At 35.3% G+C, this 16,186-nt stretch overlaps 1 protein-coding gene across 7 annotated transcripts in view; it reads right to left on the bottom strand.

Annotated features, from left to right (window-relative positions):
- Positions 1–16,186, bottom strand: part of LOC121427258 (titin homolog) — a 53,751-nt gene that overhangs the window by 16,686 nt on the left and 20,879 nt on the right. Inside the window, exons 10-15 of one of the 7 annotated variants that reach the window (XM_041623583.1) lie at positions 15,757–15,825; positions 14,991–15,214; positions 14,410–14,592; positions 12,567–12,611; positions 5,637–5,807; positions 1,567–1,746 (exon numbers count right to left, since the gene is read on the bottom strand). In XM_041623583.1, coding sequence (XP_041479517.1) covers positions 1,567–1,746; positions 5,637–5,807; positions 12,567–12,611; positions 14,410–14,592; positions 14,991–15,214; positions 15,757–15,825 — 872 coding nt within the window. The remainder of the gene's footprint in view (positions 1–1,566; positions 1,747–5,636; positions 5,808–12,566; positions 12,612–14,409; positions 14,593–14,990; positions 15,215–15,756; positions 15,826–16,186) is intronic. The other 6 variants (XM_041623586.1, XM_041623587.1, XM_041623588.1 and 3 more) reach the window with 6 other exon arrangements.

Genomic DNA, 16,186 nt, shown 5'->3' with positions numbered 1-16,186 from the left:
CACATACATGTAGTCCATCGACTCTAGCAGGTTTCCTGAGCATAGAATGCAATGGTATGGCTGACTGTAACTCATAAGACATTGTGCATAGGATGACTGTGAGTAGATTGTGCTTGTTCAAATGAGATGATGCAATAAGCAGCAGGAATTCATCAATATCTAACCTGTTGACCCCTGTATTTGGTGATTCCCAATAGATTTAAATTGGGATCTTCTAGTCAGCAAGTGATAAAACAATGTTATCACAGTTATTAAAACTTGTGTGATCTGCAGGTGATTTGAACTCCTGTGAGTGGTGTGTTAGCAATGACAAAGAGCATGGACTGGTGGCATTTGAATTCCTGTGAGTGGTGTGTCAGCGATGACATAAGAATATAGACTGGTGGTATTTGAATTCCTGTTGTGGTGTGTCAACGATGACAAAGAGCATGAACTGGTGGTATTTCAATTGCTGTGAGTGGGGTTTCAGTGATGACATACTGGTGGTTTTTTAATTTCTGTTTGTGGTGTGCCAGCAATGACATAGAGTATGGACTGGTGGTATTTAAATTCCTGTGAGTGGTGTGTCAGCGATGACATAGAGTATGGACTGGTAGCATTTGAATTCCTGTGTCTGGTATGTCAGTGATGACATAGAGCATCAACTGGTGGTATTTTAATTCCTGTGAGAGGGGTTTCAGCGATGACATACTGGTGGTTTTTTAATTTCTGTGTGTGGTGTGTCAGCGATGACATAAAAATATGGACTGGTGGCATTAGACTTCCTGTGTGTAGAGTGTCAGCAATGGCATAGACTATGGACTGGTGGCATTTGAATTCCAGTGAGTGGTGTGTCACAAATGACAGACTGGTGGTATTTGAATTCCTCTGTGGTGTGTCAGCAATGACATGGACTGGTGGCATTTGAATTCCTGTGAGTGGGGTTTCAGCGATGACAGCTAGACTGGTGGTATTTGAATTCCTGTGTGTAGTGTGTCAGCGATGACATAGAGCATGGACCCTTACCAGTTTAAATCTAACTGACTTCATGACTGATCGCTAAATGAAATGAATTGAAAGCGAAGAAAGACAAGTGAAGCAATACTATGCACATCAGGAGGATTAAATAGAAAGACAATTTCCAACAGGATAAATACTACGATTGGTAACAAAGAAATGAAATACAGTCCAAGTACAGTGTGTACAGAGGGCATCATGTAGAGTGAACAGTAGAACAGAAGAGCAATGGAAAATGGAAATTTTTGGTCCAGATTTAGTGAGATAGAAACACGGGGGGGGGGGGGGGGGGGGGGGCAGTATTCCATGCCATTAAGAAGCATTTTTAGTACTTTCCTTTATCAAGGTAAAAACAGTATCAAAAGGAAAGTACAAAGGGGAACAAATTGAACTTGATTGAGCCAGAATAGGTTCTCCTCAGCAATAACAACCAACATTTCCGAGGTTCCATCAGCTGATTAAAACAATACTACAGTGTAGAAAGGTGTACAGAGGATGTGGAAGTATGAAGAATATAAATGTAGATCGATGCAGGCTGATACAGCATAAACTCTTCAGAAATTGACTTACTAATTTGAAATTCTTTATTCGAGATTGCGCAGAAGAAGGAGAAGATGGGGCTTGAGAGGTATTGGGAATTTGGAGTGAATCAACAGATGCCTCTGCCGGCGATTCCTTGGTTGTTGTTTCTGAGTCGTTTAAAACCTCAAGATAAAGATCTTCAAACACAGCAGGTACGTCGTCCTCAGGCTTAAGGGGACCATAGGGAATATAAATATGTTAGCAGGTTCTTTTATTCAAACGATAAACAAAATTATCATGATTACAAGATTAACATGCAACGATTTACAGTGCCTTAGAAAATACTTTCACGAGTTATGGTTAAAAGCCCCCTCACACCTGACCGAATGTAGGCAAAGCGTGACAAATGCATGCAAATTCACAGCATTCAAATAGTTTTCTTCAAATCATGCAATCAGTAACTATTGTGAGATTTGATCCATGAACGGTAAGCGAAGGATAAATATGACAAGCGAAGAATAGAGGTTCACCTCTTTGAGTGAATTGCAGCCAAAGGCGAGCAAATGCTTAAGCCTTAATACAACCCAACAAGTGGAACGCCTCTGGCAGTCTCGCCTGCAAAATGAGGAACTATGTGTGACAATAACACATGAACGATTACCACATACTAAATATACAAATTCAAACAGATGACTGATTTTTCAATTCGTCAGGAAATTTTAAACAGGTTCAAAATTGCCGCAGCTGTTAGTTCAGAAGGTGTTTGAACCCAAACAAGAAGAGTAAATATGATTTACTATCAGTTACCATTGAAAACAAATTTTTTAAATGCCTTTCGCCAGTCATCACAAGGCATATTACAAGCAATTCGGTTAGGTGTGAGGGGGCCTTAAGACTGGCACCATGAGATTGAAAAAAAAAAACCCATACATTTTACTTGTTTGAGCATGAACAGCTCTGATACTCCTAGAATTCCACTTTCTTGCAGAACTCCACTGGAGTGACAGCTACCCCAGATGTCATACCCACATAAGAAATCCTATATATCCCCAGCAGAGGAAAGCTCCTGGCATGGAAATACACTTGACTTGTTACATTCCAGTCCTGATACACACTCATGGTAACTCCTGGTATCCTGTCATTTCAATTGACTGTTGATACAAGTACTAGTATTTAAAGGTCAAGTCCACCTAAGAAAAATGTTGATTTGAATCGACAGAGAAAAATCAGACAAGCACCAATGCTGAAGATTTCATCAAAATAGGATGTAAAATAAGAAAGTTATGACATTTCAAAGTTTCGCTTATTTTTAACAAAATAGTTTTATGAACGAGCCAGTTACATCCAAATGAGAGAGTTGATGATGTCACTCACTCACTATTTCTTTTGTTTTTTATTGTTTGAATTATACAATATTTCAATTTTGACGAATTTGATGATTAGGACCTCCTTGCCTGAAGCACAAAATGTTAAAATAATGGAATTCCACATGTTCAGGGAGGAATGAAACTTCATTTCACATGAAAATGATGAGAAAATCAAAATATTTCATATTTCAAACAATAAAAACAAAATAGTGAGTGAGTGACATAATTGACTCTCTCATTTGGATGTAACTGGCTCATTCATATAACTGTATTTTGAAATGAAGCAAAACATTAAAATGTCATAACTTTCTTATTTTACAACCGATTTTGATGAAATTTTCAGTGATATGATTGTTGATTTTTTTCTCTTTATATTCAAATCAAGTTTTTGTTGGGGTGGACTTGTCCTTTAAATACTTGGGTACAGGGTACCAAAAGTAGATCACTGCTTTGCAATTCCATCCAAACATCTAATATTGTACAAACATGATTCATGTTGAAATAATTAGGAGGCTTGTTAGCTCGGGTGATAGAGCGAGAGTTTCGGATTGCTGTGCACCATGTTATGATTCCCATTTGGTGCGCTAGTGCCCTTTGGCAAGTCACTTATCCTCATTACCAGGTCCCTTGGATAGGACTTTAATCCTTTGGTTCCTCTGGTTGCTTGCTTGCAATCATTCATCAGGTAAAAAAAAATCACCACCAAATGAAAATCAGCTGTGGCTAGAATAGTCAATTAACATTTTGGGAAAAAGGGAAGAAAAAAGTACATTGCACAAGAAATTATGACAAGAGAATGTATACACTAAGAAACGTTTAAACATAATTATTCTTCTTATTCCTGTCTTAGAGTTTTTAAAAGCATTGAAATTAATATAAACCTGTATTCATATAATGTGAGATTCTAACAGTGTTCAACCATCTCACTACAGAATGAAATGGCACAGATCCATCCCATTTTCTAACTTTTCTAAAAAAAAAAATACAAACATAAAAAGAACACCTATAGAATTTCCAATTACTTGTACAAAAAAAAGAGAAATGTTTATTAAATGCCTTGCTCACGGGCATAAGTGCCATGGATAGGGTTTGAATCACTGGTTTTCACGTCTAGTCAGGCACCTTGGACCACTCGGCCACAGCACCTCCACATTTTCTAACTTGACACTGATTTGAGCCCTGCTTTATTGAGATGCACCTGTTATATTATTAATATATTTGGTGTTTCTACCTCAAATCCTGACTGAATTAATAATTTCAGTGACAGTTTGCAGAAAGTTTGTTAAGAGACATTTTAAAATTATATATATATATATTTAAATTGTGTCAAATTCATACCCGACATATACGGAGTAACAATCTGTCAATTACATTTTACAATTCTACATCGAATTTGATAAAATAAACTAAAGTGAATGAAGAATAAACATTCATAAAAGATGTGATAAGTTTGGTGCAATGCAGTTTCGATAATTAAGAAACTAACATGTGTTGCAAACATTTTGCAAAATAAATGAACCCAGTAGTACCTACTACATTAGAAAGCAAAAATTGTTATTCCGTGCTCAGGCAAGCATAGAAAGGCAAATTAAAAAGACAGACAAGTGAAATTTCATAAGATCTATTAAGCTCCCCCCCCCCTTTATTTTTTATCAATCAAACAATTCAAGCCTCTTTTATGTACAATTCCTTTTAGATATATTCATTTTCTTTTTATCATTCTACCTCTTTCCCATCTATCCTCTCTCACAACCCTGTCTCTCCCCATCTCTTTCCTCTATCTTGTTCTCTCCATCTAAACTCTGCTTCTATAATACCCTCTTCTCTTCTTAAGCCTTGAATCATCTCTACAAACATGCAGTAGTTTGATATATAGCAAAGTGCACAATAATACTACAGTGAAGTAATATCAGCAGTGGATCCAGTTCTGCTTTAATGGATAATATGAAAACTTCTTTCTCTTGCATACTCTCAAAACAGAAAAATGTTTTATTCTTAGAAAAAAAAACTGCATGCCAGAAGAATTGTACCAGACATAATAATGTCAGATATGTATCAAAACAAACTGAAAAGGAAATTAGTAAGAAAAGACAAGAGTTTTCATCTATATTAGTATACCACATACCAAGTTATCACACTCTTCATTTCTCGGATGGATAGCAAAATTGATGAAAATTTAGTTTTTTGTTTAATTTGTAAGGCTGTGGATGGCATTTAGATATCGAAGACTAGACAATATTCTTCCCCTGTTATGATATTTATGTTATTTATTCATAAGAAAGATGATTAACATTAGAAATAAAGAAAATGGTGGAAATGACACTTCCTCTCACTCCCAAGTTTATATCTATATTGCAGGGCTAACATAGGTTAATAAAGTAACAAAAAATGTGCATTAGTAGCAAAAGGTCCCATGTGTGTACCATAGTAAGATCAATTGTATTGGTAGTGATTAAATCAAGTTTTCAAAAAATAAAATACACCAAAATCATGACATTTTCAAAAGTGTCACAGTTTCCTTTGCAAAGGAAAAGCAACGAAATAGCTCGGAAAGTAGATGTAATTTATTGGACTTTAGAAAATTAATATTATTATAAAATGCAAAGTGAAGAGAGAAAGTGAAAACAATTAGCATTATATTATATATCAGTGAGCTGCAGTGATTTATTTTATGTTTTTCTTTCATTTGCAAGAAGATTAGCAAATAAATAGGAGCTTGGAATTGTGAACAAATTCTTGTCACAGACTCACTGGTAACGACATTGTTTTCTTTTGGGCTGTTGTCTTTTCACTAGGTGGAGGAATAGGAGGGGCTAGGACATCGTCATAAATATCGTCTGGTGCTCCTCCAACAGGTGGCGCTATAGTATCCTCATACAATCCTTGGTCTTCTACAGTAGACTGACGACTCCTGGTAAACTTCTATTCATTGTCATTGATAAAAACATGAATTGGGTGGGCAGGGATTAAAGGTATAAATATTCATCACGTAATCTGAAAAAGCGATCAGAGCGTAAAATGTCAAATTTGAACTTATCTAAACATCATAGAAGTTTATTAATTATTGTAATAAAATGTAAATAGGATCACTGTTTAATACATCATTGCTCAGGCTAGAATAAATAAATATGATTTTTGTAGACACATATTAAGATGAATGAATTAAGCAATACAAACAAAGGGCATTCTACTTTTAATCCTCCATTGACATTGGAGAAATAAAGTGTTATGGACCATTGGGAATTAAAACATTCATTGTCCTTTTAAAATCTCAATAAAACTAGCTCTCTTTACAGCAGGTGAATTAAAAAAAGATGCACATTGATAAAGATACACTGTAAAAATTAAGACATTTCTATATATATGTGTTAATCTTATGTCTACTTCAAAATAATAACAGATCATATTGCTAAAAATGTATTGCTTTGTCATAACACTTGTAAGACAAAATAGCTCATAGAAAAAAAAACAGAATTGCCAAAATAAACATGACAAACAAAAAATACACAAATATTTAATACAAATCAAAGAAAAAAAACCTGCAAGAGGATATTGCCACATTATGAATATGATATGAATTTCTAACAATAAAACACAATATATTTTGGCATTATTAGCAATTGCTGTATACTGAGATTATGATTTTCATTTATTTTTTTTTACTTGCAGGATTCATGACATAAACCATCACCAAATTTTAGACTGCAAATAAGGCCCTCATGTGTTGTTCTACATGGAGTTTTAACAAATTTTAACATAAATTATCACTCTCTCACAAATAATGAGCAAAAATGGAAAAAAAACAAATGGGAAACTCAATGCAAAAATACGGTTGATATGAGCACAATAATTTGCAATATAAAAAAAGGATACACCACTCAAGCCCCAAATTTGCAAATATTATGATTCAAATAAAACTTTCATGAAATGAATGGAATGGGTGTTTGCCCTGCTTGAATGGCCCTCGTATGTAATGTAGGAACTATCAGTGTGAAAACATTGTTCCCCTATTAAAATTGTTTCAGGTTGCAGCCCTCCCCCCCCCCCCCACACACACAAACACAAAATGACGATGTTACCCTCTTCCTATTCACTTTTGATTGAATAAAAATTTTAAATTCCATGAATATTCATAGGGATCGTTCCTCTTTTTTCATTAGATATTCCATGACTGGCTGATCCCAAACAAGTATGATTACTGTCACTCACATTTTTTTTTATCTGGCTATTCAGTATTTTGTGAATGTCAATCAGCTTAACAACAAGTAAAGACCGAATATTGCTAGCTTCGGCCAAGTGCTAATTTCATCTAGTTTCAAATAAGCACTTTTCAGCCATTGGTATGTTGAGCTTTGTATACTGCAAAGCCAGCTAAAACACACAGTAGAACAAAATAACATGTCCTGAGACAAAAATTTTATTTTTGATGTATTTGTCAAAACATGTATGCTACCAAGCTAAACCACAAACAAGTGGAATGCCTCTGGCCGTCTCACCTGCATCACGCAGTTCAATATAGCAGCAGTGCTGACTTTGAATACGACTCTAACTCGCACAAGATGTTCAGTGATACATGGTTACTCTTATGTCCACTTTTTATGAACTAGACCAATAAACTTACAGAGATATGATGGTTATTCAACAGATACACCCAATTCGGCCAAAGTTCATTGACCTTTGACCTTGGTCATGTGACCTGAAACGCGCACAGGATGTTCAGTGATACTTGATTACTCTAATGTCCAAGTTTAACGAACTAGACCAATAAACTTTCAAAGTTATGATGGTAATTCAACAGATACCCCGATTCGGCCAAAGTTCATTGACCCTAAATGACCTTTGACCTTGATCATGTGACCTGAAACTCAAACAGGATGTTCAGTGATACTTGATTACTCTTATGTACAAGTTTCATGAATCAGATCCATAAAATTTCAAAGTTATGATGGTAATTCAACAGATACACCCAATTCGGCCAAAGTTCATTGACCTTTGACCTTGGTCATGTGACCTGAAACGCGCACAGGATGTTCAGTGATACTTGATTACTCTAATGTCCAAGTTTACAAACTAGACCAATAAACTTTCAAAGTTATGATGGTAATTCAACAGATACCCCCGATTCGGCCAAAGTTCATTGACCCTAAATGACCTTTGACCTTAATCATGAGACCTGAAACTTGCACAAAATGTTCAGTGATGCTTGATTACTATTATGTCCAAGTTTCATGTCCAACCACAAACAAGTGGAATGCCTCTGGCCGTCTCACCTGCATCACGCAGTTCAATATAGCAGCAGTGCTGACTTTGAATACGACTCTAACTCGCAGAAGATGTTCAGTGATACATGGTTACTCTTATGTCCACTTTTTATGAACTAGACCAATAAACTTACAGAGATATGATGGTTATTCAACAGATACACCCAATTCGGCCAAAGTTCATTGACCTTTGACCTTGGTCATGTGACCTGAAACGCGCACAGGATGTTCAGTGATACATGGTTACTCTTATGTCCACTTTTTATGAACTAGACCAATAAACTTACAGATATATGACGGTTATTCAACAAAAAAACCCAACATGGCCAAAGTTCATTGACCTTACATGACCTTTGACCTTGATCATGTGACCTGAAACTGGAACAGGATGTTCAGTGATACTTGATTACTCTTATGTACAAGTTTCATGAATCAGATCCATAAACTTTCAAAGTTATGATGGTAATTCAACAGATACCCTGATTCGGCCAAAGTTCATTGACCCTAAATGACCTTTGACCTTAATCATGAGACCTGAAACTTGCACAAAATGTTCAGTGATGCTTGATTACTATTATGTCCAAGTTTCATGAATCAGATCCATAAACTTTCAAAGTTATGATGGGAATTCAACAGATATCCCCAATTCGGCCAAAGTTCATTGACCCTAAATGACCTTTGACCTTGGTCATGTGACGTGAAACTCATGCAGGATGTTCAGTGATACTTAATTAACCTTATGTCCAAGTTTCATGAACTAGGTCCACATATTTTCTAAGTTATGATGACATTTCAAAAACTTAACCTCAGGTTAAGATTTCGATGTTGATTCCTCCAACATGGTCTAAGTTCATTGACCCTAAATGACCTTTGACCTTGGTCATGTGACATGAAACTCTAATAGGATGTTCAGTAATACTTGATTAACCTTATGGCCAGGTTTTATTAACTAGGTCCATATACTTTAGAAGTTATGATGTCATTTCAAAAACTTAACCTCAGGTTAAGATTTGATGTTGACGCCGCCGCCGTCGCTGTCGGAAAAGCGGCGCCTATAGTCTCACTTTGCTTCGCAGGTGAGACAAAAATTGCAAATTTAAATTATTTATATGTAAATGAGAGGGGGGGGGAAGATATCATGATGAGTTAACGATGTGTTTATAGGTGACAATGTGACATTAAATAAATGATATTTGTCAGCAAGTCATGTGGGCCAGATAAAAAGTAGATAAGAAATAATAACTTAAAATTTGATCTTCTCTTTCTTCCCTTCTCTCTCTCTCTCCTCTTTGTCTCAATTAATTTAGAAAGCGCCTTTTCTTTATAAGTATATTTTGTTCTGTAACTATGATTTTCTTTAACGTTCTATTCCAGCAAATTTGCCTTTCTTTCAATGACTGCAATGCCTGTTATTGTGAGTATGCTATCCTAAAGCTAAGGGTATTACAAATTGACATTTGCTAAATATTATACACATTCCAATGACCAGTAAATCTGAAAATGCAAGTTAAAGAATTGATCCTCTATTGCAAGTAGATAATTTCAAAGGTTATTCACCCAAATAAGAACACAAGACACATCATATCCATTATACACACTCACTTCAACACACACTCAAAAACACACACAATTTAAACACGCACCCACTCACGTGCGACTGATGTATGATTTTTTTTTAATGAGTGCAATTTGAAATGAGATTGCCATGCCAAACCCGAAGTATACATATATGGCTATACATGTATGTTTTGCATTTTGCACATGAAATTAAAAACTATAAATATCCCAAAGTACAACCTTCTCATTCCCCTATCCCCCCCTCTCTCATTAGCCAATATATCATCAATTATTCTTATCAATGTGATGCACCATCATAATCCCTAAAGAAAAAAAAAACATCAGCAGCAAGAAACAACAAAAACCAACAATACAAAAATACGAAGAAATGTAAATAATAACAATGATTCATCTCAGCTACTGGGACCTTCTAAGCAATGCATTCTACTATTTCACCTGCACTTCTTTATTACCTATGGCATACCATTGCATAATAAGGAGTTGGTTGTGACCGTTAATGTATATTGTATCATCGGGAAACCTGAACACATGACTTGATAGATGGCGGGCAAATTCCAGACACACAGACCAACAGGTGAGTGCTACCAGTGCCTTGCTAACAGCTATAATGTCATTGTGTCAATTATGAAATAAATATGTACAATGTGTAACCATCTCCCTAAAACCCACATTAATTTGCCATGGACGGTTCTTGATAGGGAGCTAGAATACATATTTGGGTATAAATAACTAAAAATGAACCAACAATGATCCTCTGTCTTCTGACATATCTGAAATGTTTGCCATTAAATCAAAGCCAAAATACAAGCATTTTTATTAGATCACATCACCATATGCATGCCTCACGATTCAGTAAGCATGAAATTCCAAACAGTGGTTTCCATTATTTTTTGTATATCTCCTGGATGTTTTCTTTTTCAAATGAAATCAATACATTATACAAGTTATATCTAAAGTTCCAGAAGTTACACCCAACTTAAACGCTATGGATCTACTTCGTTTTCATTTTAGATTAAAATCTCAAAATAATGTTGGAAAATTGTGGGGATTAAGGTGGAAGGTTTAACTTTGTATTCTATGCAAATTTCATGATTATACACTAATTTAAAAAAGAAGTTTTAATAAGCTTGCTGCAATGGTGCTTTGAATGATAACCAGCTTTTCCCAGCAAAGGCAGACAGCTCTAGAATACCCTTTTGAACAACAAGACTCACAAGCTTATCTTTAAAAAAATTCTTTCGCTTTCCTGCAGCATCGGAAGGTGGAGATCTTACAATGCTGTTTTCATAGTTTTCTTCCGGCCCTGGAGACAAATCTGTATCATCGTATAATGGCTCAATGGTAGATGCCGTAGACAGCTGACTTATTGTTGAAAACCTTCTCTGTATTTGTTTGTTTTATTCATAACGAAATAATCACAATCAATCATATCAAGTCACAATAGAATAAAACTTAGATATGTAGGTATGAAAAAGAGAAAGGTTAAATGTCAAATCAGAATTAATGATTTCAGGGGAAGTTTACCATTGGATGGCAAAGTTACCATTTTAGTAATTTTTGTGCAATAATAAGGTACTGTACTTTAACAATGCTCCGTATTCTTAATTGTCATATTAACCCCTTCTTCCCCGCCCTCCGCCCTCCCCCCCCCCCCCTCCCTCTCTTCCTCTTTCAATGTGCCTTGAACACTCTGCAAAGTGGATCTATCAGATGATAAACCATATGTATAATTATAAGATCATCGTTGTCACCAATGGATGAATGACAATACAAGAATGAAGTAGAACGTAGAAAAATTGGGTTTCCGCCGAATGTTAGATCTAACGTTACTGCTAATACGTTGGCTGTATATAGGTACGAGCCAACAACTCTTCAGTCTATGTATGGGTGAGTGGAGCCAACACAGTTCAGCGGAACAACCAAAATACAGAGACTGAAGCTTTTGTTTCTAATCACAGATAAGGAACACTCAAACATGTACATTTTTGCAACAAACTGAGTTGTTGTTTTGTTTCTGCAGCATACCTGATAGAAAAAATATAATTTATAGATAGGAAAAATCATTTGAAGACGGTTATTACCAATAACACCTCTGTAAATAACATCTAATGATGCTAATATGTCAAATGTGGATTTATATAAAGCATTCAAATTCCAGCTGTAATAATTTCAAACTACAATTTCATATGGGATAGACTTTCATAATTTACAGTATACATTGTACATACACATGCGATGGAGACATGGATACAATCATTTGTTAAAAGCGATCAAGATTAGTTACATGATTTGAAGCAAAGACACTGATTTAATTAGTTCTCCACTAGGAAAAAAATGCTTTACATACTGAATTGAAAATATATTAAAAGGAGGGTCTTCACATAAATGATTTAGGGCCGAACAGTATATTCTGACTGCTAAACAATAGCTAGATTTGGCAACAATGATATTTGTTTCAGAGCTACCTGAATATTGGCACCAAATAAAGTAAACGTCTTCAAAAATAATGTATCCAAAAGCTAATCAAATAATCAATCAATAGAGAAAGGATATGATAAAAAGTTAAGTACTAAAAGGCTTTTATCTTTTTAGCCAACCTAAGGATTTATTAGCTAATAATCTTTAAAAAATTGCAATTCCTTCAGGCTGTAAGCCTTTTAGCCATACAGAAAATAATTATGTTGTAGTAAATTCAGTGAATCTCTCACCTTTTCCTAATATGTCATATTTTCCCTTCATAAAACAAACTTATTAAGAACTGATAAAACAAGATAATATAAAATGATAATTATAAGTGTCTATATCCATGCAGGGTTACATTGTATAACGCATGCAAACAAACCTTATTCAGTTGATTTTGTAATTGTACTCTTCTTCCTCTTTTGATCTAAATATTGCAATGCCATTTGAAAATGGGGACAGGTAAATGGAGAGGGGGTTGGAGTGAGTAACAAAGGAAATGAAATCATAAACAATCTTGGAGTATATACCGTTTGTGATTGGAAAACAGAGTATTCCTAAATACCGTATAACAAAATCAATATAATATTTATCTTTCGTATAGAAATAAACATGCTTTATTCCACCAGCCTATGATGACATATAAATGTTATCATCTACATCGATACTAACAATGGCCCCTAAAACAGTGACAATTCTGACGAATATAATATGAAGGCTCAGAAAACAAAACAGAAAAAACAAATTCCCACAATATTAGTATCCACCAGGGAGTTCATCAAGAAAAAAAAATCATCTACTTGCAGGCGCGGATCCAGAGTTGAAATTTTACGGAGTGCTACAGGATCCAGGATTTTTAAAAAGTGATGGCACATTTTACCCATTGGAAATTTTATAAGCATAAACAAACGTTGTTACCTGAAATTAAGGTAAGTAATTCATCCCCCAAAAAAGTAACAAGCCCCCTCCCCCAAAAAGGTTTTCACCTACTGTATATTAAAGGGCAATTGATCTTTCTCTTTTTTATATATTTTTATTCCTACGGAAAAGGGGGGAGGAGGATAGCGCACCTTCAGCCCCCCCCCCCTCCCCCTGGATCCGCGCCTGGTTTGTCCCACCATCATTGAAAATAAATATAATATAAACCCCCAACATTCTTTGAACCACTTTAAAATTGTAAAAAGCACAGAGCAATATACAAATAGCGAATAGGCATGAGTGCGAAATCTCGCACCATTGCACGAATAAGAATATTCGCTATTTGTGTTGTACAACGCCTCGGAATCTAGCGAAAATATGAAAAAAGAAGAGTTTTTCCCTCCAGTAATCTATGAAAAAGGAGCAAAAATATTGAAAGCAAAAAGCAAAATCCCACAAGCCGGGCCCACAAGCGCACATGATCTTGGACAGCATTGCGCATTTAGCCAGCGGTTTGTACGCGCATTGTCATCTTATTCAATGAAATCGCATTGTGACGTCACCTCCTAAAGCCGTGCAATGGTACATTTTGGACGGTACATTTTGGATGGTACGTCTTGTGTGCAACGGTACGAATGTGTGACATTCAGCCTCCCATTTGATCGCGTACAACAAGCTAAGTAGGCGTTGTACAATAGGTCTTGATGCTGCATCATTAGGCAAAGCAATTGATCGCAGGGAAATTTTATTTAATGATCATACACAACAATCAAAGCTTATCAAATCAGCAAAATAATCGATCAATAAGCTTGATGTTAGTGCGTCCAGGTTCACAGAACCAACTGCTCTGCGTCTTTACTTTTAAATATTAAGGTAAGTCGGATTGAGGATATTGAACATAAAACCATAATTAGTATTCAACAAAAAGCAAAATATATAGTGCAAAATTACACACAACAATCAAACACGTTGAAACTGAATCCCATGATATGCAATGAACTACATTGCACTAAAATGCAGGCTACATGACATCAATAGTTCATTTTTCCCTGTACTAATACGAGGAAGTCTACCATAAAATCAGCTTAGATTTCAATAGAATCAGGTGAACTAAGGTAAAGAGTAATCCACAAATCAGTGATTTGTAATAAAATATCTGTATACCATCTAGAAAGACATCTTTCTGCTGTGTCAAGCACTATATAAATGCAAAATATTATTACAAGTCCGGTCTATCTATTGAATCCAACATGATTACGGTGGACTCCCCCTTTGAAACCAATCAAGAGATTAACAGATGAACCTACCTGTGCGTTATCCGTCTGATCAGCAGCCGTCTCAAAAGAAGCAAGTAGCTTAGCCACCATGCCACTCTCCTCAGCTGCATTAGAGCTTGCCGGTCTTCCTCCGGTGCTTGTCTTGGTAGTAGCACTCATGGAGGCTGATACAAGCTTCTTCAGCAGGTGTCCAGCATCTAACATGTTGAGTGCCTGGAAATAAATGAAAAAAGTGAAGTGAGTAGGCATACTGTATATGTACATAAAATAAAATTGATAATAAAATTGATTAAGTAAAGTAAAGTCAATAGATAATCTTATGTAAAAAGTAACAGAGAAAATAAGTATTAACTAAGTATGTAGGTAAGAAGAAAGTAAATGTAAATAAGTGGGTGGTAAGTAATTACGTAAGCAAGAAATAAGTACGAAAGTAAGAAGGCAAATAGAGGAAAGTCATTAGTAAGTGAGTATGTACACGTAAGTAAGCAAGTGCGTGAGTAGTAAGTACATGTACATTGTAAGTAAATAAGAATGTAAGAAGTCGGTAAGTAAGCAATAAAGTAGGTTAAAAAGTAAGTTGATAAGTAACAAATCAAGCAATTTTCACTTACTTCAATAAACAAGTAGACCTCTCCATCTTTGCTGAGTTTGAATGCTCCTTTCATCTTGACTTCCTTCTTATCAGCTGCAGTGACATCAATACCTCTGATATTAAAGCTAAAACTCTTAGGTTCCTCTCTGGCCACAGAGCATGAGAATACCATATCATGTAGAGAGATCCATCTCCGTCTGATCTTCGCTTCTCCAAACTTGGCCCCAAAAATGTTTACATAACCTTGAGGGACAGGGAAAATAATCCAAAATATAAAATTATGATAGAAAAGATAGATTTGTACCTAAATGAGGTTATGTTAAAATATAATGAATTCTTAACTTGGCTACAAAATTGTTTCTTTGTGGAATAAGATAAATGAGGAATGGTATGTATGATACATGTAAAATAAGATTTATTCATTTACAAATATCCTAGAGCATGACTCTTCTCTGAATGATAATGAGTTGACTTTGTTATTACTGGGAACGTTTTCCTGACATCATAATCAAGGGTGGAAAGACACATTTCAAGAAAATTATATTTTATTTTATCAATTCAGACATCTGCAAAAATATTTTGGCATCCTTAATTGTTCCCTATTTGTTTTATCCATGTATGCAGTAAAAAGCAACATGAAAGAAGGCTTCTCCTTTAAAAATGTTCTAATTTTTTTGTAGAAGAAATAATTTTCAAAATATCTATCCTTATATGATTACTCAAAGTTGAGTGGCACTTAATGTGTAAAGGACGACTAATGATGATCGATATATATAATAGCCTACCTGATAATACATCTCCTTCCATGGTGAGTTGTGGAGTTCCATCTTTCTTTTCTCGATGAAACAATTTACCTGGAAGATGTAGGTGAGTGTATGAAAATCAATGTCTAAGAAGAATGAACATTTATTAGTAAAGCAAAATGTCTACACTCAAGTTCCACAATCTAGTCAATGTAAACTTGATCATATTTTGAATTGTTTCATGCCTTTTTTACAAGGATGTCCACCTTAAGTAATAACCTTTGTATTATGGCTCTTATACCCTTTATATGAATTCATAAATCCAGCTCAGATGATGCTGCCTATTCAGAGGTCAAGGACCAGACAATATAAAAATATATCGGGTTTGGGAAAGTATAGTGGAAATATTTTATCTGAGGTTGGTCCGGAGGCTATTACCAAAATTGAATCGTGAAGAAATGAGTGAATGTAC

The sequence above is a fragment of the Lytechinus variegatus genome, chromosome 14 (assembly GCF_018143015.1).
Source record: "Lytechinus variegatus isolate NC3 chromosome 14, Lvar_3.0, whole genome shotgun sequence".
Taxonomy (NCBI): Eukaryota; Metazoa; Echinodermata; class Echinoidea; order Temnopleuroida; family Toxopneustidae; genus Lytechinus; species Lytechinus variegatus.
This window is presented reverse-complemented; position numbering and strand designations above follow the sequence as displayed.